The 26,877-nt window shown below is 28.0% G+C and overlaps 2 protein-coding genes across 5 annotated transcripts; both read right to left on the bottom strand.

The window, feature by feature from the left end:
• Window positions 1-253: 253 nt before the first annotated feature.
• LOC113852282 (ethylene-responsive transcription factor ERF098-like) lies at window positions 254-643 on the bottom strand. Its single transcript, XM_027482519.1, has one exon. It carries the CDS (start codon window positions 641-643, stop codon window positions 254-256), a length of 390 nt encoding a protein of 129 aa, XP_027338320.1.
• Window positions 644-15,096: 14,453 nt separating this feature from the next.
• LOC113868041 (potassium transporter 10-like) lies at window positions 15,097-24,147 on the bottom strand. 4 transcript variants are annotated; one of them, XM_027503597.1, is made up of 10 exons: window positions 23,931-24,147; window positions 22,906-23,086; window positions 21,575-21,800; window positions 20,828-21,073; window positions 20,223-20,273; window positions 19,812-20,072; window positions 19,538-19,705; window positions 19,178-19,219; window positions 16,855-17,109; window positions 15,129-16,468 (listed from the first exon to the last, which is right to left on the bottom strand). In XM_027503597.1, the coding sequence occupies exons 2-10, from the start codon at window positions 23,029-23,031 to the stop codon at window positions 15,429-15,431; spliced, it is 2,415 nt and encodes an 804-aa protein (XP_027359398.1). In that variant the 5' UTR covers window positions 23,032-23,086; window positions 23,931-24,147; the 3' UTR covers window positions 15,129-15,428. The 4 variants fall into 4 exon arrangements, with proteins under 4 accessions (XP_027359405.1, XP_027359412.1, XP_027359398.1 ...); XM_027503604.1 differs by lacking the exon at window positions 19,178-19,219 and having other exon boundaries at window positions 15,097-16,468; XM_027503611.1 differs by lacking the exon at window positions 19,178-19,219 and having other exon boundaries at window positions 15,128-16,468; window positions 23,798-24,147.
• Window positions 24,148-26,877: the final 2,730 nt, after the last annotated feature.

The raw sequence follows: 26,877 nt of genomic DNA, 5'->3' as shown, positions 1-26,877 counted from the left end.
TATAATACTTCTGGTACTCAATTAGTAATGAACTTTTGCTCTTTGCTGGCCAAAAACAAAATTCAACAAGTAATATTTGAAAATCCCACTAAGACCCTAAAAAGTGGGAAAGCTTGAATATTTCTGGAAATTTATCTGAACCCTAAGACTCTGAAGATTGAAGACATTCAAATATTAATACAAGGTTAAAAAATAAAGAAGCCCATAGATTGGTCTATGAGCTTCATAAACAAATTCAATAAGATTGAAGATTTTAGCCTTCATAATTCCTTTTCTTCACTTCCGATGACTCAAGAAGATCTTCCAAAACCTGGTTATCCAAACACTCAAATTCAATAACTCCCTTCCATCGTGAAGTAGAAGAAGTTCCAACAACATTAGTAGAAGACGACGAGGATACATGAGGTAGATGAGAATAGTACTCATCGGGAAAATTAAGGATTGCAAGAGAACCTCTCAAAGCAATGGCTGCACGATCATAAGCTCTAGCAGCTTCTTCTGCTGTATCAAATGTCCCTAACCATTGTCTTCCCGTAGGTTTTGTTGGGTCTCTAATTTCTGCCCCAAACTTACCCCATGGCCTTTTCCTCACACCACGGTACTTCACTTCTTCACCTCCCCTTTCTTTGTCTTGATCCCCCATATATGCCTCCTCCATATGTGACCTCCTCTTAACTGGAAAAAAAAAAAAAAAAAAAAAAAAAAAAAACTTTGGTCTATTTCTTAATTCCTTAATTTCCTTGCACCCTTCATGGGTAAGATGGGGTCACTTGTGCTTATGCGTGTATGTATATATATAAGCAGCCTATGTATTTCAAATTTGAGTCACATTCGAGGTTTAGCTTTTATTCGCGATGAAGTGCAAAAGTTCGATTCTTCGACTTGGCTTATATTTTGGAATGAACTATGACTAGAATAAAAACATATGGACAGGGTCCAACGCACAAATTTTGTCACATGATGTATCTAGCTCGTCATTTTAATTAACATCTAACATTCATAGGTCTTTTTCTAGTAGGTCATTATTAGATGGGGACTATGTTGGAATCAATTAAAAATATAATAAAATAAAATGAGACTATATTATATTAGATTAAATTTAATTATTTGAATTATTTAAAATTTAATGTAAATTTTAAAAGAGCGTTACATAATTTAATTTATTTTATTCTACGTCTCTCTTTTTTTCCCCTTCGAGTTTCAAAAATATAAGTAAAATTATTCTTTTTTATTTTTCTTTCATTTATATACAATTATCATATGCAAATAATATAAGCATAATACTATATGATCTTACATTGTATTCTTAATAATCATTATAATACTACATGAAGGAAATATTAAACGAAAAAATAAATATATTATTTTATCATTTAATAAATAAGATGATTAATGAAAATATAACAGAATATAAATTATATGCAATAAAATAATAACCTTATTAAATTTATTTATGTTTCATTTCATTTCAATTCAATTTAGTGCTCGAATTGCTATTAGATTAATTAATTAGATGTAGGTCAAGTTAATCCACAAACTAATTCAAATTTGCTGTAGATCATTGGACTTGCAGTGTTAATGATATGATTTGACATTAAGATAATTAAAATTGATCTGGTGAAGATGATTTGACCTGATGGTACTATGATTAATTTATAAATTAATATATATTCGGTTTATTCATTATTAAAATTGTGCTTAAGTAATTTCATTTGTCTTGTGCTATAATACTCATAACTAAATTAGGATAAAATTTAGATGTATTTTTTTAGTATTTTCAAAACTGTTTTTTATTAATATTATAATTTTATTTTAATGGCATGTGATAATTTTAAATTCAGATATTTATTATACAATTGCCATAAACACTTAAAATTTATGCTTAATTTTTATTTTTTTGATCTCATGCTATACAACTAATGGCTGCATCGTTGAAAAATTACAACTTTGTAGTCCATCAACGTTTAATAATTAATTAAACCCTAAACCAATATTATCCTCATCTCAACATCCACATTCAAACAATAAATAACAAGCAAATAAGTATGCTAACGACCCAGTCAATTCGTAAGTAATCAAGCAGGTGAAGGTAGTTTAAATCAATGCAACCATAAGTACAAAACATTAATTAAATGCAGTTATCACTGTTATCATTTAATATTTTTAATTAGTTTATGCGATTTAGATGTGTACAAAAAGACAAATGAAAAACTAAGGAGAAAGAAAATAATTAGCACAATCTCAAGAGATATAATAAATAGATAAAAGAATATTATGGATAAAATCATTAAATAAATTTTAAAAAATTAATAACTGATTTATGGATATATTTTATGATAAAATAACTTTCTTATAAATATAATTATGATAAAATATTACAAAGTTATTTGATTTAATAGAATTATTTTACCTGATAAAAAATTATTTAATTATTTTTTTATCCTACCTAATTTAATTTTAATAATAAGACTGTCAACTTGACTAATTTGAACCATTCAATTTTAATGATCTTATGTTTTTGTTTCTAGAGAAATCTTGAAGGGAAAAATACTTCAAGTATATTGTAAAAGCGATAGTATCCACAAATCTTATTGAATTTCACATTTACTAATACTATTTAATAATATTGATATACTATAACTTTGTTGGGTTCTTAATTATATGGACCAAGTCATCTTAATAGCTCTGCCGACTAATAGTGTCACACACACACACACACACACACACACACAATATATATATATATATATATATATATATATATATATATATATATATAGTAAAAACAATACAATATTTTAAATTTTTTCTCAATTATTATTCCTTCTGAAATAAAAAATTTAAATATTTATTTTAAAATAAGAGCATTTTGAGCACATTTTTTTTATTTAACTACATGATATTTTTTTCGTAACAAGTATTCCAATTTTTTTTTTATATCTTTATCTATTTCAAAACTATTATTTACATTTATATAATTTGATTTTAATAAAAAAAAAATCAACTTTTCACATATCGCTGTCAAATAAATAAACATAGAAATAAAATGTTTTATTTTAATATTTTTTCATTATTTTAAATATTATTTATGTAATTAACAATCTTCTTATAAAATAAATTTTTTATTACTAACAATGAATGCATTGTTTACTATACTTTTTCTTTTTTTAAGACATACGACTTTAATATTATTTAACAATAATAATACAACTATATCTTACATATTTTTAAATTTTACTTACACTTCAAAATACCTATATATGCATATCAGACTTCACAATATTTAAACATGTTGATTCTAATTTCTTTGAGATCACGTTGAAATTTGTTTATTATAACCTCTCTTTTTTTCTATAAAATTTTAGAAAGAGAAAATAAACTTGCATTCATCTTATTACAAAATAATAAATGAAGTCTTGAATTTGCGCTCTGTTAAATGTAAAAAAAAATTTCTATTGGACGTTAACTTTAAAGTTTCAAAAAAATTTCTAGTCTAACCCTTAATGTTTCATTTATTATAATTTAGTCTCACTTTTAAAGAAAAGAGTATTCAATCCATTAAAGATAATTTATTTTGAAAAATCGTTTTTATTAGAGAATGGTACTTTATTTTTTTTCAAAGATTTAATAAAAAATATTAAAAAATTAAAAATAATGTACCATGTTTATAACTAAATATAAAAGCAAAGTTTCTTTTATAAAATCAAACAACACCTTAATTTTCTTTCATCTATGGCTTACCTGTTCCAAAGAATCATACAAAAAAAAATTGGCATAATTTATAATTAAGAAAAAGTTGAGACGTTTTTACTAATATTACCAAGAAAATCTTTTCTTTTACTCGTAATATTATTTGTTTTCCAACACTGTAAAAAAAATCGTATGCGAGCAATTAAATAATTCATTTAGCTGTGTTTGTATAGTATTTGTCGTTTAAAATTTAATTTTCTGGTGAATATGAGGCAACATACTAATCAACAATTATTAATATTAATTCATAAAAGTTGGAGCAACAAAAAGGATCATAATGTCTATTATTTTTAGTAAATGACATTCTATAATAGACTGAAAGCCAAACAGAAAAATAAAACATTTATATTTTTTTATTATGTTTTATTAACACTAAAAAATGTAATGCTTTCAAAAGAAATTACCTTCCTTTATTTTTAAATTAAAAAATTATAAAAAATGATAAAAAAAATCTCACTACTTTTTCAATAAAATTAAAAAAAAATAAGGTAAATTATTTATAATTGTAATTAATATATAACAATGAAATTCAACATTACCCATTGCATGTCAAAATCAAATCATATCACTGTTGAACTAAAAAATATAAATATTTAATAATGGAATAATTTTTTATATATGGAATTTAAAATATTTATATATATATATAGTATTTTTTTTTAAATTATAGAAATATGAAATTTAAATGGCAATTTTTAATGTAAGTATTGGTAAAATGAAAACTTACTAAGTTTTAACAATCGCCACCGGTGATTTTTAAAAAAATATATTAAAAAATTATAAAAATAAATAAATAATTGCTATCAACATTTTTAAAAAAATTTAAAAATATTTGGTCAAAAATTACTACCAGCAATTTTTTAAAAAATTCTCATATTTTTATAATTTTTTCCAAAACACTATATTTTAGTAATTTTTTTATTTTTTCCATATAAAAAAAAAAGACTCTTTAATAATTATTTATTAAAAAACAATTATCTATCTAACTACTTTTTTTTTAATTTTTAATAAGATAGGTTAATTCTGTAATATTTGACACGATTTAATTGCTAATTAAAATTTTATCACTCCATTGTACTTCAGCATATGATATATTATTATAAATATTTAAATTATATAAACTTTTATATATCGATCTTCATAATAATATAAAAATAATTAATTATTAAAATAATAAAATCCACTTTAATAATAGGTTATTAGATATCATTTTACTAAGTTTAATATTGTTGATCTCTTTGACAAGCCTACTAACTGATCGTATAAATAGTGATGAATAAATATTACTATAATTTTTGTTATTCTAATTAAAACATCTAAAAAAAACAATGACATTTGTACATATATTTAAGGGTTGAGATTTTATCAAATTGATAATAATAAATATGATTGATACAAAAATAATAAAAGTATTGAAATGCAATGATTTAAAGTTAGTATTGAATTTTATCATTCATTATCATTCATTATCATTTGTATTTTAATGATTTAATATATAGAAATGCATTCTTTAGAAGTAGATGCAACATCTTTATATTTCTTTATATTGATTTCTTGCATATAAAATTTCTAAGAGTATCCACTGAATAATAATTTCTCAATTATTCACTAAATCATTCGACCTTAAAAATAAGTATTAAAGAGCAGTTTATGTATTGAAATATATTTGAAGTATAACAATGCATGGAATGAATTTTATTCAATACAAGTTTATAGATTGTTTTTCAACTAAACATTAGATCCTAAACGAAAATACTATCAATTAAAATAGAATCAAGTATTATAAATAGAATTAAATCACTAACATTTATGGAAATAACTAACTATATATATAATCATCAAAATACATTAAAGTTGAAAATTATATATAATGTCAAAGAAGAGTTTAATCACTCATGGTAGTTATTATAACAGAAGAAGGAAAAAAGAAAGAAATAATAATGAATGAAGAATGATTCATCAATACTTTTCTCTATATGCTCCAGTCTCTTACTTTATTTCTCTTTCTCACCTCCCTGATTTTCTCCTTTTTTTTTAATTTCTTTAAGAGCACTTTAATTAATTCTGACCTAAGCAACAAGAGTACTTCATGCAGATTTGCTCAAGCAAGAGCTAGCCATCGTTTGAGCAAAAGGTGAGCAGATTTAGTTCTTCAATTGAACTCCTTTCTTCTTTACCTTCTTTCCTTTCTTTCCACTTATTTTTCATGTAAACCAAAGAAAAGATTCATTAAGAGGGATAAAAAAAAATATCCATCTTTGCCTCTTAATTAAAATAATTATTCAGTTTAATTTTCTCTAAATTAGAAGAAAATTGAGATTCATATTCCATTTATAAAAAATAATACATGCCTTGATTCATATTAAAATTTGACACTTATTAAATATATATATTTTTTAAAAGAGAAAATCAAATTTTTTTATCTCTTTGATTAGAAGGAAGAAACAAGGGTAATTACCAAATATATAAATTAATTGGTAAAAGGAATATTTTAACTTAATAGGTGGGTCTTGAGTTTAATTATTTAAAAGTAAAAAACATTTATAATCTAAAAAAAAATAGAAAGAAACGAGGGTAAAAAGTAAAACTTTTATAGTACCCTAAAAAAAATACCCAACTCAAGGGAAAGTGTAAGAGAGGAAGGACAAATCTTTTTTGCTTTCTTTTATTTATTTTTAATGTTAATAATTTTGTATAATATAAGATAATTAAAGAATATACTTTTTATAAATAAAAATGTATTATAAAGTCAAGTTTTTATTTTTTTTCCTCTTATTTATATAAGTGTTTTATTTCCTTTTTCGAGTTTGAAGAGAGGAAAGGGCAACTAAGCTAAAAAGAGAAAGGGATGAAACAAAATTTCCTTTTTCCAGTAGGTGGGGAACATTTCTCATTTTGAGTCCGGAGACAGCTTGACTATTTTCAACACTGGCGGCTACTCCCTTCCCCTTCCCGTACCTGGTTTTGCAAATAAACGGATTCCATATTATAACTTTTCTCTTTATATTTTTAACTAAATTGCTATTTTGTTTTTTAAAATATATGTTACTAATTTCATTTCTGATAAATTAAATTAATTTAATCTTTAATCACATTGTTTATACATAAAATAATAATTTTACTGTCATCTTCAGTGACGAACCAAAGTACTGTCAACTTACTCCTAAAATAATAATGTAATATGAATTTAACTTTTATGGAACATGTATTGGGTCAATCTACTCAAAAGAAACTAGCCCAATTTGGTTCCACATAGTCAACTCACTTGCTCAGAAATAAATGCAGAGAATCCCGGTTCCTCCAAGTCCATTAAAAAATTTAGTGTGTTTGAATTATTAAATAAAATGTAATTTTTGTTAAAAATTTTGTTTTATATTTTTTATTATATAAAGAAAGCTACATATTATTCATAATATTTATATTTATATAAATTTAATACAAGTGATTTAATTTTAATGACTTCTTTAAACTACTAGTAAAGAAAAGTAATATGAACTTAACATCGTTAGGGAATAATGGAAACTATAATATGAATTCAACATTTGTTTTGTATAAATTTTTATTAGAATTAATACAAATTTTCTAACACTTTTAAAATAATTTATTAAGTGAATAGTATGAAATAATTTTTCTTGTATTAAAATTATAGAAAAGACAATCATGTGTAATAGTTAGTTTTGTGTTTAAAAAATAAAAAATAATTTATTTTAAATAACCTATTTTCTTTATGAAAAATTAAATAAAGATTTATTATATTTTCCAAAATCATTCAAAAAATGAATATTATTCTTTTTTTAATATTTTCACATAATCAACAAAAATAATCTCATCTTTACATACACTTAATTTTTAAGGTTGCAATTTTTTTTTTCTAATAGAAGGAGTTAAATGCTCAAAAACACATTAACTAAGATCTCAAAAACTATTATATTACTTTACTAAAATATTTATTAACCTAAATATTAAATTAGCTTTTTATAAGTATTTCCACTTCACATGATCGTAGATCTCACCTTCATTTCCTGCATCATCAACTCAAACACGGATTCAATAAACTTACACAGATTAGAACTATATTTTTTTCTACTTTTTATAACATCTCAGAAACTATCAAATTGTATAGTTAATTTTGGAAAGAAAAGTAAATTAGCTCTCTGATTAATTTCCTCTTAATAAACATTACGTAGATAATTATATTTATAGCAGAAGGTCAATCTAAAGTTAAACTCTTATTGTCAACCTTACTGTGACTCATGCTTCATCATCCTATGTGGACCCGCGGTTTAAGTTTTTCATTATGCACTAATTTATTGCTTCTGTCATTCTATTTTATTTTATTTCATTTTTCGATAAAAAAAAATTGTAACTTTATTATCTATTGTCATTAATTCAAAAGTGGATCATTTCTTTTGCAGGGAAGAATTATTACGATGAATGTTGCCTAACAATTAATAAAAAAAACTACAATAAAAGAATAATAACTTGTAGAAATATATGTTATAAAAACCAATTCATAATATAGGTATTAAAAAAAAGTAAATTTAATTGTCATCTATATAAACATTTATTTTTAAGATACTTAATAATACCATTATCATTATTATATCTCTGAAAATGTTATTGATATATTATTACATGCATTAATGGGTCAAAAGTAACCAGATATATGAAAAATAGTGAACAAACTCTTACGATGTTTAACAGTAAACTTATAAATGGTTCTTTAACATTTAAGTAAATATTTGTACTAACAAAATAATAATAATTATATAATATTGCAGTGTGTCCAATCAATTGCACTTAAACGAGTTTCATACTAGGCACCCAACCTAAATGAAAATTAAACCTCTAACAATCTATGAGAATTGGTTGTGAGTTCTAGGTCTTCTTAAATTGACTTATAATAATTCTATGTAAGAATAATTTCTTATGCTTTGAAAGTAAGCATCCCTGAAAATTATTTTTATGAGCAAAAGTTGCAATAATTTAATAAAATACATGAAGTATTTAATTAGAAGTATCGAATATAAATATAAGTTAATTACAATGGCAAAATAGAACAAGAAAAACTGCTATGACTTAGCAATCTAATTGGTTGATCGATACTATTTGGTAATTAATATAGATTAAAGATTAAATTAATTAATTAGTTCTTGAATTATTTGATATGTTTTATTTTTCTATTTTTTAATTATTTTATTAGAAAATTGGTCTTGATTTTTATTAAAATACAAACATAAAAATCATTACTTTGATTACCAAAAAAATTCAATAGGTTCTTATACTTTGACAGAAATTTATAAGTAATGTAGAAATTTAGTGTTAGTTATTATAATCTTTTAAAAAATATAGAGATTTATTTAAAATTTTCTGAATAATTTTAATACTAATAATTTCATTGAATTTGAATCAAAATTAAAACACCATCTTACTTTTTCTCATTATATAATTCACAGTTCACAGCTTACCGTGCAAATGAGATTTATTTGTTGAGAGTTGAGAAATACATTGCAAATTTTGTTAAACTTATAATCTTGTTTTTGCTCTTTCTCCTTTGAGTTTTCCTACAAACCCTTGATTACATCATCGTTCTCCCTTTCTTTTCTAAGATTGTATGTTCTACTAATCTCTTAGCCCCAGAATATTCAAGAGAAAACAAGGGAAAAGTCATTTCAATTTGCCACGGCTTTAGAAAGATTGAGTTTTCAGTGTAATTTTTTTTCTAAAATGATATTCGATTTTAGAGAAATTTATTTCTTAACATCGTAAACTCTTCTGAAAAAACCATGTTGAGAAGTCAGTTCTTCCAAATTCACTTCATATTGCGGGTTTTTTTTAAATTTAACATTTAATTTTAAAATTTCAAAATATAAATAAAAAATTCATTATTAGTTTTTAAAAATAAAAAAAATGTTACAAATATTATATAATAATAATAATAATAATTGTGATGTGGATTTACTTCGTTAATTAATAAAACAAATTAAATTTCACCCTGAAAGTTATAATTTTAATCAACAAATATTAAGATACAATGTTGTACAAAACATAACAATTTTTACAAAACCACATATTCATTTATATATATATATATATATATCAATTTTATTAATTTTTTATTGTTTTTTAATAATAAAATATATTATCCAATCATTATTCATATAAATAAAAAGTATTAATATAATATTTTATTTTCTAGCATTTTTTATGTAAAACTTTTAAACTTTTATTTCTAATTAAAAATTGATTAATTTGTTTATAGTTAAACAATTAAAATATTGAATTCGAAATCCACTAAATGCATGTGTTAAATATTTGAAATAAAAGTTTTGTTACGTATAGAAATTTTATTTGAATTGAACTTGTCTCTAAAATATGTTTGCATCTAGTAGAAAATACTTATATTTTAGAAAAAAAATATTATAATTAATTTAAAATATAAAAAATATCAACCTTTTCTTTCTCGGTCTTGATCTCACATTTATAAAATTTGAAAAATTTTATTAAGCGTTTCTAAACTTTGAAAATTATTTTATTTTTAATTTCATTATAAGCCTAAAAAATTAAATTAAAAATAAAAATATGAGATTTTACATTAAAACAAAAAACAAAAGGAATACATTTACATGATTAAAAAAATAGTTTACTCCAAAAAATTTAAAATTGCACATAATTTAAACTAAAAATATGATTAAACATATAATGGTTTGATATGCGTTAACAACCGATTATTTCTATAATTTCTTTATATTTTTCAGAGTAATGACTTTGTCAACGAGCGATGGCGCTTCCCGTTTCCCTTTCTCTTTCAGTTTCCAGTGATTCAAATTCTTCTCTGCGTGTGAACCAAAACCACCACATCAGTAAACACCGTTCTCTCTTCTGTTGTTCGCCGACGAAGCCAAAACGAAAGGTGACACTGCTTTCTCTTTGGTCAATTTTGCCAACGTCAAGAAGCATGCTGAGCAGGCCCGGTTTTGAGGATAATTTGGAAGTGCGATAACTTAGGGCTCAAACTTAAAAAGAGGGTTCAAAGTAAAAATTGTGTACTATTTTTACTTAAAAAAAATTCTAACTCTTACAATTTGTAGTTAAAAAAAATAGAAAAATAAAAAAGACTTTTTAATTTCTCGCACCTCACTTGTTATAAATGTAGTTGACTCATTAATTTTTGTAGACTCAAAATTTTATTTAATTCCAAAATTTTACTATTCTTAACATTAAAGCTCATGAAGAAATTTAGTTTTCTTCAAAAAAATTAAACAGTTATTGAGTTTGTCAAATTTACAAATTGTTATTTAAATGTTTTAATCACTTATAGAATTTTTTTTAGAGTCCAATGATTATATCATCAACTGAAAGAAATTTTTTAGAGTTAAAATTAATCAAAACCTACCTAAAATTATCAATGTCACAAGAGCCGTTGAATAGTCTCACAATTTTATCAATCGATAAAAAAAATTTAAAAAATATTAATGTTAATGTTATTGTTAATGATTTTACATTTTAGAATACTCGTAAAATCTATTTTTTATGATTTGTTTTGTTTTAGTAATTAATTATAATATAGAAATTGGTTGAATGAAAGAATATTTTTTTAATAATTTTATTAAAAAAAATTATAGCTATTTAAAAAATATATTATTTTAATAAATTTATTAATATATGTGTTTATTTTGTTTATTACATTTTATAATTTTTTTAAAGAACCTTAATTTCTTATTTTTCCTACGACCCAAAAAGTCAGGAACGGCCCTGATGCTGAGATCAAACCAAGTTGGTCAAATATATCCTAATAGAATTGTACTGATTACATTACCACTCTGAGAACTGAAGAGTCGAACCGTGATGGCGTTTGAAACCCACGTTACATATTTGATTTCAACACATGGTTCTTACATATATATAGTTCTCATCATATGGGTCTTGCTGTCTGTTAAGAAATTGAAAGTGATTTTTTTAAAAACTATACATTTATTTTATTGAAAATTTCGGATAAAAATAAAAATATTTCACTTTTGAGGACATTGTTATATTTATCTTGGTAAAATATAATCTTATAATAAATCTTTTGAATTTCTTTTGGACTAAAATGTTAGTTTAATTGTGTTGTGTTTTTGGGCTTTGTAAGATTCGTTTAATAGCAGTATGTATATATATATATATTTAAAACTAATAATAATAAAAATTTCTCAAAAAATATTTAAATTTTTTAATTTCATCCTTCGTATATATTTTTAAAAGTAGTAATTTTTTATTAAAAATTTATTAATTTATCATATTAAAATTATAAAAGTATAATAATTTTGTAAAAAATATATTATTATTATTAATTATTTAAATTAATATCTAAAAGTTAAGGTTACTATTTTTCGTATAAAAAATTTACCAATAATTTAATACATCAAACACATATACAACATCAACTTAACTAAAGAAGAAACTAATAATATGTAATTTTACTCTTCTTAAAATATAATTAATGTTGATATTAAATATGTGATTTAATTGATAGAAATTATTTCAACTTAATTTTTTTTAAATTTTAATTTTAATAAATATAGTTATGTTAAATATTTGAAGAATTCGAATTTCGACTATCTTTCCTCTTGAAGTTGCTAAGTCAATTCAAAATTACACTTCATTTAGTTTTATTATTAGTTATTATTTATATAGCAATGTCAATCTTGCTTTTAACCTTATCCTCTCTATATTTGTTGCACATTGGATAATTGGCCAAGATCACTTTGTTGCCTACAGGAACTCTGTCTCCATTGTGTTTTATATTATTTTGCAGCTTAGAGTTTCTTTGAATAATATTTGTGGTAACGAAATATTCCTAGTACTGCTCGTCTCAACCAATATAAAATAAGTTAATTTATTGTTTTATCTATATTTTCCTAATGAAAGTTTTTCCTGATTTTACCCGTAAAGAACTTTTTTATGGCCGAAAGTCTAAAAGTTACAAGTATTCTTATCATAACCATGGTTGAATCTATTTTAAATACTATTAAATCTTCTTTAAATTAAAAATTTTGAAATGAAGGTGAATAAGGGGTTGATAGAGATAAAAGTTTATAAAAGCACTGTTTCGAATGCACTTAAATGAAATGTCTATTTGAATATGAATAATGCTTTTAAATTTTGAAATTCTCTTCTTGACAAATATGTATTAGAATGTAAGGGAAAAAAATGTGACTAACTTTTTCTTTTTTTTTTACTATTATGAATGTGGAATAAAAAGATATATGTGCACAATCAATTAAAAGTAAAACTATCACATATTTTAATTTTCTGAATAAAAAAACAAAGCTACCTATCTCGTGATAATCGCTGAATCATCAAACTAAGGAATCATTACCTAAGTTTCTTTTTTCTTGGAAAAGCTAAACAAAGTTATTCCAAAGGACCAATCTTCATTACAAGTTTTAATCAATGTTAGACATGGAATCTTTGAATTACAAGAAAAATTAACATAAAACGAACCCCTTATAATTATAACGTGGTCCATAACAAAGTATCATAACCGTATTATTGACTAATTAAACACAGCACCACATCAGCAAGTTTAAATAAATTAAACCTAACATATCCCACTAGCACATGCAGAAAGTAATTAGTCTAATGATACCACCACTTGACTAATAGCAGCGCCCTATTTTCCTGTGATGTTGAAAATTGCTTTGATAATGAAACATCTTTACCAAGCTATTAATTAATTTTGTTATTTTATTTCAGCAGACACCACCGTGCACAAACGATATTCAAAACCTTGCCCATACACGAAAAACAACTTCAGTAAAAGTCTCAATTCCAATATAACTAAGTAAATTCCACTATTCCAAAGTAGAAAAGTGGAACTAAAGACTCAAGCAATCGTTTATGACATCAAACTACATGTAGCTAAACTTACATTACCATATATAGCTACCTCAGTCGCTAAGAAAGACTTCACCTGCCTTAACAGTTGTGAATTAAGCAGTCTACTATTAAATTCAAACAATTTATAAGAATAGAATCCCAGTAGAAAATCTGGAAAATAAAACTCTTTACCCTTTACACGTTAACCAACACCATATTTTAAGTTTAATGAGATACTTCTGCAACGCTGCAACATCATGACTAGAAAATCAATATTTTTCTAGCTAGCCATATGGATCATAGTGTAGCCCTATACCAATGCAAGTTACCATCCAAACATGCATCCCTTTTTCCAGCATTACTTGAAGGCAACATCTGAAACTGGAAATACTGTTCCAAATAGATGCATCATTGTTATATACCCTAGTCATTGAATTAGCAGACTTGATCCTTGACATAATTTCATGGTAAAAGAATAGATGATCAAAATGCTCAAATTTTCCACATGCTGTACACAGCCTCTAGTAAATCTAACATTTCCTTGCACAATAACTTCACCTTTGTTGGTAATTTATTTTTTATCAATCTCCAAGAGAAGACATTTACCTTTAAATTTATAATTTGTTAATTTTTTAATTTTTTCCTTAGTAGTTTAATAAAATTTCTCATTTATAGCCGAATCGCCATGCTGGTAGCCACAACAGACTTTTCTGATGAAGTTTTAAAATTCTTTAGCTAGGATGCGAAGGAATGACTAATTAAGGTACTGTTGATTTTTTAAAATGTAAAATTAGGCAACTGTCACAACTTCATTATTCGATTTTTTAACACGTCCAACAACACATAATAAAAAATTATTAATAAAAAATTTATAATATTTAATGTTATTAATGATAAATTTTGAGATATTTTATAATTTTTAACAAAAATTCATTATACATGTATATGTTAAAAAAATAATTCGTTATTTGAACTGCCAAAAATTAACATTATGTGTAATATTATATATAATTTTTTTTATATAAATTCATTCCAAAAACATATTCTAATTGTCAAAAAAATCTAAAAATATCGCCAAAGTAGTAAAAAAACAATTTTTCTTGTAGTTAAATAGCTCCTTGGCATATTGATGTATTTTGCGATCCACAAATATTTGAGCACGTCGTGATATCCTTGTATAGCCTATATTTTATTGGGAAAAAATCCAATCGCAAACTATGCAATTGTGAAAGAATGTGCACAATCATGCTAAAAAAAACGATGTAATGCATATCTTAATAGTGTTTGGCTAAAATACTACTCTAGATATGAGAAAAGAAAAGAAAAGAAATTACCTCATATATTTATCAGTCCTAATTCGTAAAAATGCAGCAAGTGTATTAATTTTTTAAAAATTTGACCAATCATATAAAATGTGTTGTGTGTGTTTAAAAGAATGTATTACTGACATTTTACATGCAACATTAAGTTGAAAGAGCTAATTTTAGAAGAATTGAACTACCCAGTGACGCATTTGGAACATCAAATGAATAATGAATTTCAGGTTTCAACAGATAATTGTCCAATGTTGTTCTTCCGAAGAAAGTCCCTAGGAATGGTACATACCAATAAGGGGTCGTTCACATGCTACACTGTGCTCAACAGGGCACAATTCCAGCCAAAGAGGAAAACTCTCGTGTATGCAGCGTTCAATACATATTTCAATGCAAATTTATTTGTTATTTCAAAATATACTCTAAAATTTTGAATGGTTGTACCTATAGACACTTAATTCACACAAGAATTACTCACCACAGAGAATACAAGGGAAGGAAAGACTATACATAGAAAACCTGTCCAACATTTAAGAGGCTCTCGTGAGGAATATTGAAGATCACACTATGTTCCCTGCATATCTTCCTAAGAAATGCATATATATAATCAACAGCTATTTTCTTGTAGAATCTTGAATCCCTCCTGGCCCTCACAACTGTGTTGCCTAGTATGTGAACCACTCCAGCATCCCTACAATTGTTTAAAAACTCAAGTTCATCAACCTCAGTATGGCTGCTTACATGACCAGAGGACTGAACAGTAACATTTGCATGTGATGGAGATCTAACTGATACTATTGAATCCACTGATGAAATTGAATCCACATTCAATGAAGCAGTGTTTGTATTGTTGTTCAAAAGGCCTTCTCTTGATTGCTCAGTTTTCTGTCCATATAAACTGTACTCATCTGAATCTGAGCAACCCTCCATCATAGACTCAAGCTTAACAAACACAAAAAGGTTATGAAAGAGCTTTTTCTCAAAATCGTCGTCTTTCTTATGCAGGTCTTTGTATCCATATCGTGCCACGCATCGAAACATGTGGAAATTCTTAGGTCCAATTCGCTTCACAAGGAACCGTTCTTCCTCTGGGACAGTGTAGACAGGAAGATATTTCACACATACAAAAACAACAACAGAATGGATAGCGGGTAGGTTGGTGATAAAATGAGAAAAGATGTGGGGTACTCCACTTGCAAGCTCTGTGTAAACTAGCCCAATTCCAGGGACACGAACAAGTCCTAAACTTGGCCCGAGCCCAAGAATCCATGCCATGGAGACCTTACTATGCATTTCAAACTCATAGCGTTTCACTGTACCATAATGCCAAACATACATAATAACAAGAAATGCTCCAGCAATTGCAAGGGGAGCCCATCCACCTTGATCGACTTTGAAGAGTACGGCGGAGAAGTATGTACATTCCACAATCAATGATAAGCCCGTGAACACAATGACAAGAATCCAATGGCAGCGCCAAACTAATATCATGATTAAAATCATAAGCAATGTAGTAACCAGCATGACTATCACCACTGCAGTACCTGTCATTACAATCGCAATTATATCATTGTGTGCACACTTAAAAAGACAGGCGACAAAGTCATTGTAAATAAAAGGAACGGCAGTAAACAAGTCAATGAGCATGACATAGTTTCCTAATCAGCATATCTTTCTGACAGGTGAAACACATATGCGGTACTTCTTAGACCCTTTGGTCTGAAAAAATAGAGAAAAGGCCCTTTCATGTAGTACTGATCATCCTTTGTAACCATTTTTTAATTTCTTTTCACTTGATTTTGCTATTTCTAAGGATTTCATATTCTCCTGGAAGTTGGACTTTCGATGTCCTTTCTAATAAATTTATTTTCTCGTAAAAGAATGAAAAATACGTCTCATGAATCATGACATTCAACCGGTTAAAACTTACCATATGCATTTCCAATCTGGCTTTGATTTTTAAACCCAGCAGTAACAGCAATGCAAAGAATCATAAGGATCCAATTGATATCTGGAATATATATCTGACCAAGGAACTTCTTTGATGTATGTACAACTTTAACTCTTGGGAAACAACCATGAGCAAGGGCTTGCTTAATAATTGAGAAGGTTGCAGATATTGTGGCCTGACTTGCAACTACTGCAGCTGCTGTTGCAACAACGAATACTGGCCAGTATATTTTGTCTGCAGACATAAGGATAATCAACATTTAGTGAATAAGAAATTAATGTATGAAGAAACAAGCATGAATTATTCTAAGGAAGAAATAGAGGATTTTTGCCAAAGTTTCATCTCCACAGACATAACAAAAAAAGAATTAGTATGGCAAAGAAGTCCAAATGATTGATTGAAAGCATTCACAGAAAGGATACTGTGCAATCACTTAATTTTATCGAGCCCGGGAAACATAAGGAACAAAAAAGTATGGCAGTCAAAGGATTTACGATGACAATTGACTTGTCTGACTTGGCCATGAAGTTTTTATCATAACATACAGTTTTAGGCATATCTAGACTAGAGCAAGTCTTCAGGAAAACTGAACTGTAACAGTAAATTTTGCATTTTCTTCAAATGACTGAATGTATGAGCAACAATGTAAACCATTTAGTGTCATATGAGTCATACTCAATGTGTTACTATTTCCATTTTCTCCCTCATATAACTCACTTAAAAAATAGATATAAAAAGTCATTGACTAGAACTTGAAAATTATCATAGACTAGCTGACACAAAGCAACTATTGCAAAAAGACTAAGCTATTGGGGAAGATAAATGAATTGTCTATAGTTTTATAACACCTCTACCATGCCTCCTCATGAAAAAGCCCATTGGTTTTAAAACATGAATAATGTACAACCCACCTACCTTATGCTCAATTTCAACTTTTTTATTTAGAAGAATAGGCAAGGATCAAACACTGGACAACTTGGTCATAGAGGCTTTGGTACCGTTGATTTAGAATCTATTAAACCTGGTCACGTGAGGCCATGTGATATGATATTGGGCCAGACAGGCTGTTCAAACTTCAAAGCCTTTTGAACATAGGTTGAAAAAAATGCCAGAAAGGAGAAAGAGATGGCATGGCTGAAAGTAGTTCAACTGGAAGGGAAAAATCAGAAACCATTATTCTGAGATTGATAAAAAGATGTTACACACATACAAAAACCAAATGCACCTATTTGGACTATTAATTAGGTCAATCAACAAGTACTACTAGTACAAGCCTAGGACCAGAAGAGTAACAAGTAATAACTCTAATGTCCAACAAAACTTCCCATCAAGCTTGAGTTGTTAGAAGTAGCAAACCATAAACAAAAAGGAGAACACCAGCCCACCAAACACACAACTTAGACAACTAGTATTCCCCCTAAATCACAAATCTTGGTAGTGTCCTAGGTATATAGTTGCTTGCTTCTCCATGGCACACATCCCAAGCAAATGAAACAAGTTTATGAAATCTTTGGTCTTTCTCCTCAATGGCCATCTCAACCTCCAAACTAATCTCCAAAGCTTTCAGTCGAGTGTCATACCACCCAGTATATGACCTCCATCTAGGTCTCCAAGTATGATACCACCCAATGACCTCTAACCAGGTCTCCAAAACAGAATCAGGTATCATGCTACCAGTAGGCAGTGGCACAAACAGGGTTCTCTACTCGTATCTAAAGTTTTCGATCTGCAAACCCTTGACTGAAAAAGAAACTTAAGGCATTAATCTCCACACACACACACAAAAGCCAAGTGCTGCCACAAACACCATTGACAATTCTTTGGGAACTCCTCAACTCTCGCCACTGTTATTGCAGCCCAACATGGCACCACCAGCCACCCAATTGTTGTCAGCAATTACTACCTAGCTTTATTTTTCCTCCTCAACAGGATGATATCATATCAAGAAGCCAACCAAGAATGGGAAAATGATAAAAAAAATGTCAATGGAAATCACACCAAATCATATCCAAACATGATCAATTCACAAAAACACAGTATGCTTTGAATTGAACACCAGAATCATAAAAAAATATGTTCAACAGCATCTCCAATGCCAAACAAGCTATTAAATGGCAGAAGGATACCAGACATGGTTATCACCAAGAAGAAAGAAGCAATAATTCTTTCAGAGAATGTTAGACCATCCCATGATCCAAACATAAAGAGCAAAGAAGTATTGAAGATCCATCTAAACAACATGCACATCAAACCACAGCCATAATAAAGAAAGGAAAAAGAAACATCACAAATACTTGATCACCTTCAATCAAGACAAAATCTAGAACTGGAAGAGGAACGGACTCTGAAACAGAGGAGGAAAATCAGCTTGAATTAACAATTTCCGGCCACCCAATTGGTAGTCTAATAAAAAATCCATAAATAAGAGACGGCACAATCGTGGTTCAACATAAGCTTAAGAGGTTCAGTGAAAGGGTTTCTTATTTTTATAACATCTCATAACATTGGTCAACATAGAATATCACTAAAAGAGAAAGATAAATGAAACTTCCACCATGAAATTTGTAATAAGAAAGAGACAACATGATTGTTGACAACATTCTTTACACCACATGTGCATCACAATTATAAATTTCAATATAGTGTGACAAATATAACAAACCTGGAATAGAACGATAAAAAGCATCTTGTGAATGCTTCAAGTTATGCATAAGGTAAGCAGCTTGTCCAGAGTAGGCTAGAAGAAGGCAAGGAAACACAAGCAGAGTAAATGCAATCTGTACAGATGAGACTGGAAAATGTGCTAGGTCAGCAAAAAGAGCCTCTGTCCCTGAAATAAATCATACAAGTTGCCAATTTCAAATCATCTATTCACTTCACTAATTAACAATTCTGAAATAGGAAGAGGAAATCAACAGTAAGAAAACTGATGATACCTGTTATGCTGAGCAAGATGCCACCCAGGGAAGTCCACCCTTCTTTACCTCCATTTCTTAGATACCGATATATATACACAGGTGAAAAGGCTTTCAGAACACTGCTGCCATGTTTACAGATGTTGAATATACCTATACCTCCAATTAGGAGAAGCCAAAGCAGGACAATTGGAGCAAAGAGCCAGCCAACCCTATCTGTACCATAATGTTGCATGCTGAATAGCCCAACTAATATTACTACAGCAACCAGCACAACTACTCCTGCAATTCAAGGGAGAAAAAAAAAGACAAAAGAAACTTTTTCAAGTGTAAGAACTAAGAGCTTAAAATAGTTGAAATTGGAACTATAATACTGAAACACATAATGGTAGAAATAGAAGAAAATGTACTGTTATAGGTGTAGGAGCATACCGTTACTCAAATCAGGGTGATTTACCTTGATGCCTCCAGCAGCAGATAAAACTACGACAGAAATCTCGTAATGAATATCTTGAAATAACTGGAATGTATTTAAGATGACACTAAAGCTAAAAATGCAAATTGAAGCAGAACCATTTTATCTGGAGCCTTAAGCAATACAACATACATGGAGCTGATAATGAGATGAACTAATTAAATTAATTTTTTAATAATCCATAATTAAAGTGAAGAAAGAAAACAAAAAAGCTTTATAAACAATGTACTAAATTATGCATTCTAGGCCCTTCCAGGCTTTATTTAAATACATCTCTGCTGCTGAGTCATTTACCACCAAATACTCTACAAGGTCATTCAAAATACTATGAATTTGAAATTATATTTACATCATTGTCCTTTTATCTCATCTCATAACATGATTTTACAGTTTCCCATTACTGTTTGGTAAATTTGCACACTGTGACTAATAAAATAAAGAAGCATATAAATCAGTTGACCGATAGCGAACTTGGGTAAATATCATGACATGAAAGCTCACATTTACAGAAAAATAATAAAGAGATAGGAACAAGAAGACCAGCTTCAGAGAGAAGGCATACCAGATATAGCTGGGGTAAGAATCCCATCTCCAATCACCATGCAGGTACCAACAAGGACAAGAATAAGAATGGTATTTTTAATAAAAGCTTGTTCCTCTAACCATCTCTTGGTTTTTGCAGCAAATGACTTTTCATGGAAGGTAGAGCGACTATATGTTGTTAGCTCTTCATCGGTACGATGCTGGTTTGGAATGGTTTTTATATTTGCATGTCGACAGAGCAGGGAATAGAGAGCCAATGTTCCACCTGCTCCACAGATGCAAGTGTAGTAAAACTTAGTAGCAGATCAGCAGTGTCAACAGAGATATTTGTGCAACACACCATATATGGAAAATCTAGTGTGCTTCACTTAGTTATTAACCGAATTCATTTGGATCTTTAATTGAAAAGTTAGCTATCCCATGAAATATAAGTTATGATTCACTCTAGACTTAAGTGCATACCTGATTTACCAACATGATATGATATTGTGAATAGCAAAATTCTGTGAATAATCCAGGAAAGGTATAAAGGAAGGGGAAATTTTATGATATTAAGATACTCATCCCTTTCCAGATTTGGTTCTATCAAGCATTATCATATAGGATGAAAATCTTTACTATGCAACATAATGCATTCTAAGGGAATCTTATTCACAGAAATAAGATTAAGATAGAGAAATGCAGCTGACTACCACAACTTGAAGTTATAATACATTTGCTCAGTCCAACCATAAAACCTTGATCACCAACAATTACAAGCAAATACCTTGACCATTGTCATTTGCTCTTAATACAATAAGAACATATTTGAGAAGTGGAACCAGAGTAAGAGAGTAAATAATCAAAGAAAGAGCTCCAATCACATCCTCCTGATCTTTAGCTCCACGAGGAAAAGTATTATAGAAAACGTATAAGGGGGAAGTGCCCAAATCTCCATAAACTACACCAAGGCTCTGATATGCAAGCCGCATAAGCAACAGTGCAGAAAATTTCTGAACAAAGCAAAACAACATAAACAAGGAATTATACACCAAATTCCAGTGACTAGCATAATATCTTATTAAGATAATTAGCAAGTGAAGAAATCTTGATTGAAAGTTCAAGTTATAATCACTTAACAGACAAGAAAAGGTATGGAATTCTAAGTCTACTCAACATTTAGATGCATTGTTGAATTTCTTGTAAGTGTTTAAATTTGAAATAAGATTAACAGTTTCAAATTAATGCTCCAGAATACAATTTAGTGTAAAAGGTCTTTCTTGTGCAAATAAAGCATCACTGTTGTTAAAATATAAAACCAATCAAGTGCACCAGATAGCTTAAATTTAAAGGAGAGTTGGTTCTGAACTTGGCTTGAGAATCTCTTTCACCAAGAAGTCAGAAGTCTAATCCTTGCTGCCCACTTCAACTCCACGAAATAGTTTAAGTTTCAAAACCATGTCCAGGAACCAACTCCCCCTAAAAGCTTAAGCATAGATGTTGGCCCAAGAATGGTTTTATATCTCTAACACACCCTCTCACACAATATCTCTGAAAGCCTAAAGCACATATATATTGCATATGTCCATTTTACCTTACGCTGAAGCTTAATTTAGTATGAAGAATAGGCAGCAAGGATAGAAATTCTGACACTTAATCTTTGAGGCTCTACTACCATATCATGGACCAGCTCTCCTAAAATCTTAATGTATTGCCAAAGCCTATGAAATCATTCACAATTTCACATGCTTCGATCTAAGCTTAAATAAAATCTTTTTGGATACTTGGTCCTGGACTACATTTAAAAGCTTACATATTAATTAAGCGATGGAAATATAATTGAGCAGAAAAAAGGGCAAAATCAAAGTTGTATATTCCATGTTTGAATTCTAAGCAACATTGATTATTTTAAGCATTTTTTGAGCACTGAATGATAACTACATTAGTTACAATATCTTTTTAATTGGATATAATATTGATATACAATCATTACCAGTATTCAAATTATTCAATTAATTAAGAATGCCAATTAGGCGTAGCAAATTGCAGTCTCGTAAATAAATAAAGCTGAATTCATCAAGAGAAGGAGAAAGAATGTTAAGAAAAGTTGCACCATACTTTTTCTCTGTACATATTTTTTAGCCTTCCAGCTTCTTCATCCATTGGCTGGTCAATCTTCTGATCCAAAACCCAGATACCACCTCTGTTATCAGCATCTTCATCATACTCTACTGTTGAAGCCATTTAGAATTAGTGCTCAGTTCACAACTAAGTGCTGTTTGATAACCCCCTCAGTTCACTACAAGGAAACATTGGTAACAAAACATGAAATCATGTGGTTAACAAAACACCCCGACAGTTGAAAGCAAACTCGTATGAACTCCATGCCTACTCAATCCAAGGATCGAATCTGACCTATAAAAAAAAGGAATTGACAAACCCTATTTCTAGAATCGACACATAATTTATATGACTACACCATAGACTGGTCCATTCTTTAACATCAGGAAAATGTTTTTTGCACAACTAAAGCCAAACAAGTGAGAAATAAAAAAAAAAATATAGTGTTAATTACTCCCGCTATCTTATTTTAAGCGTTAATAGTACTTATACACACATCTTAAAAAATAATTAATTTTACTAATTATTATAATAAAATAAATTTATTTACTAAAATATTCTTACAAAAGTGTTAAAAAGTCATTGTTAACCGACTCCAAAAGTAATATTGGAATTTTTATAGTAGTTAATCAGTGAGAATTACTCCTAATAAATAAATATATTAATAAAAAATTAATATCTTCTTAAAATTTTAAATTGACAAATAAAAAGTAATTATGAAAGGGAGGGAGTATTAGATATTCAAATGATGGAAATCTCCACATTAACTACCGCAGAGTTTTTTCCCATAAGAAGAATAAAACCAACGGCACCACCTAGGATAGACTACCTTATATTACTTTTCAGTAAAGCTTATTTGTAATAAACAAGATTCAAAATGGTCAAATACCTATTTTTGAATGCAAAATCAGTTAACATAGAACATGTTCAACTTGCAAGGACCAATAGAACAATCTCAAATTTAAATTTGAAACCCAGAAATGAAAATTCAAGCATAGCTCAAGCTGAACAGCAATCCTAACCTCAATTGTCACAAAACCTGGTACTTGTTACCCAGAAGTGTGTTCAGCAGAAGAAGTAGGAGAAGTTTGGTGTCAGCCGCAGAACCAAAATCCAAGGTCAGATTCATCAAGTAACCAAACATGAAAACGAGACAGTTCCAGTTCGGTTTGTGGGGAAGAGAAAACCAAAAGGGTAACGTAAACGCTGAACACTGGGTGCTTCCGTGCACACCCTGTCAGTGTCTCCAAGAACAGACAAATAATCTGTGACCATGAGAGAGAGAGAGAGAAAACGGAGAGAGAGAAAGGTGGAACCCACTCTACCACTTGTTTAGGTTTTTGTGGATTGTTTTTTTCTAATTAATTCAGCACCTTTTAATTATTTAATTTAAAATTAAATTTAATAAAATATATTTAAAACTATTAAATATTATTAAAAATATATAAATTGATCTAAATTAAACATTTCTATTAAAAATTATAAAACTTAATTTGATGACTTTAAAACAAGTAACCTTTTAATGTATTATTGTTTTGCTGATGCAATCATTCCCTGAAATGAAATGGACCAGAATGGGATAAGTTCGACTCCAACCTAGTTTTATCATTGTTTATAATTTTTTATTGGTGACGCCTTAAATGACCAAAAACATAAGTTAGTGCTGTCTGATGCCATTCTGGAATGTCAATCATAGAATATTCGAAATGTTTTATTGTCATTATAATATGTATTGGTGTTTTTATTTTAACTTTTTATATAATTTTTACTCAGTTCATTCATTATTAGTTTTGGACTTCTCTATTAATTAAGAGTGGCAAACCCGGTTCAGCAGCCAAAAATTCATCTGAAAATAAATTAGCTTGGGTTCATTTTATTTAAAAAATAAATTAAATTTTTTAGCCTCACTCATTTAAGAATAGACTAGGAGTCCGCTAAAAAATAAAAAATAATTAATAAGTATATTAGATTAATGGGTAAGTCATAAAAATTAATCAAAAAAAATATATTTTAAAAATAAAAAATAAGTCAGACAATCCAGATCATCCTAATCTGCCAATAACATACATTTTTACAGGTTAAAACAAAAACAGACCAGCTGATCCAAAATTAACAATTCATTAACCTAAAATTTTCAGTTTACTCTGCCAATTTTAGTAGACTATACTGACCAGCTCAAACTCAATTTAACAACTCTACTATTTTTTCATTATCATATACCAGTTTTCAATTTAAACATGTCCTCTAATCTATTATTTCTATTTGTATTTATTTATTTTACAAAAAGGAAAATATATTTTTAAAAATAATTATTTTATTAAAACTATTTAAAAATGTTCAGAAGTAGTTTAGAATATCTAAAATCTAAATATAACTTTTTGTTGTCGATGAATTAATAATCACTAGGTATTATTAACAAAATAATAATAGGATTTACCTTATTTTTTATGAAGGCATACTAAGTTCATAGATAATCCATCACTTTACCCAACTTCTTTTCTAGAAATATAGTCAACACCTTAGACATGCACCTAATTAGTAAAATTGTATAATCTTAAATAATTTTTTGAGGACTTCTTTTTAGAATCATGGTGACGAGTGAGCTATTGAAACTTCTTACTAGAATTTATACTTATGAAATTTTGACATGAAGAATAAGAAATATACCTTAATGGTGAGTCTCTTATAGTCATTGACAAAATAGAAATCAATTCCGTTTGCACTCGAATTCATTTACAAAGTGTTTATAGACAAATTGTTTTACACGAGTTATTTATATTTTATGTCCTTTGACTTTCAAGCAAAAGACATTTGATTTCCTTCTTTTATTAATGTGTCGATGAAAACACTTTGAATTAGAGTCTTCATTCTTCAACTACCTTTATTTTTATTTCTACAGCAAATGATTTTTCCTTCATTCTCAGTTCTCATAAGCTTCTCACTGCGCACTTCTTCTCCACTTTCTTAGTTGCTAATGACTTTTATTCTCTTTAAGATTGTTTTTTATTAATTCTGCTTTTGTGTTTTAAACATCTGTTTTCCAAGTTACTAAAATAATCTTTGTTTCGTTCCCTCAATTTTTACTATCGCCTTCAATTTTCATTTATAACACCTATATTCATTGAAACTCATTGTATTTTAACAAAACATGTATCCCACAACATCTTTTTAACAATTAAGTATACAATAAGTTTTTAATCCAAATGAACCCTACTGTTTTTTAGCAACACAATGATTGGACATACTTCTTAGTCCTACTACAATATAAATTTTAGTATAATTTAAATACATTTTAAATATATCTTAAATTGATTTAAGTCCTCAAAACTTTTTTTAATTTTTTTTTTACTTACTTAATTTAATGTTGGCATTTTATTGATCTTCAACATTAAATGAGTTCTATTAAATGAATTCTATTGATTGCCACAATAATACTACAACTTGTCATTACAATTTCAAGTGACATGCCATCACATTTTTTCTCTTGTCCTTAACCTTACCTTCTTCCCCTTCCCTTTTGTTGCCCCAATCCCCAACCAACCATCATGAATCCAACTCCAATGCCACAAATACAAGCCAAGTCTGTCATTATGCCATGAACGAACACTTCAAACCTTGAACCAATCCCTAATTTTCCTCCACTCTAGAATTTAATCTGAACTTGTTAATTATATTGTTATAGCCCCAACCTCGTTGCTGTACTCCACCTTCGTATATCAATGAAGGAATGTAGATGCTTTTAAATTTTAATAGTAATTCTAAACATAATATGATATTAAAGGGTTGTATGCCTGTAGCAGCTACAATATTAAGAACCACGATAAAAGCATATAGCCAAAAAAACCCTTATTTATTAATAGAAATCTCACATGAAATTATTATTAATAATACATGTATCTCTCACTTCTTCTTCTTTTCAAATCTTAAGATTCAAAAATACTATCAAATTTTTTAACATCAAAATTACTT

The sequence above is a fragment of the Abrus precatorius genome, unplaced genomic scaffold (genome assembly GCF_003935025.1).
Source record: "Abrus precatorius isolate BTA unplaced genomic scaffold, Abrus_2018 Scaffold10, whole genome shotgun sequence".
Taxonomy (NCBI): domain Eukaryota; kingdom Viridiplantae; phylum Streptophyta; class Magnoliopsida; order Fabales; family Fabaceae; genus Abrus; species Abrus precatorius.
Note: the sequence above shows the minus strand (reverse complement) of the source record. Positions and strands in the feature narration are given on the sequence as shown.

Coding starts and splice junctions, on each gene's coding strand:
- LOC113852282 (XM_027482519.1), bottom strand. CDS start 643: ATGGGGGATCAAGACAAAGAAAGGGGAGGTGAAGAAGTGAAGTACCGT.
- LOC113868041 (XM_027503597.1), bottom strand. CDS start 23,031: ATGGCTTCAACAGTAGAGTATGATGAAGATGCTGATAACAGAGGTGGT. Junction 21,801..22,905: donor AAAATATGTACAGAGAAAAA/GTATGGTGCAAC, acceptor TGCTTTGTTCAG/AAATTTTCTGCACTGTTGCT. Junction 16,469..16,854: donor CCAGATTGGAAATGCATATG/GTAAGTTTTAAC, acceptor TTGTAATGACAG/GTACTGCAGTGGTGATAGTC.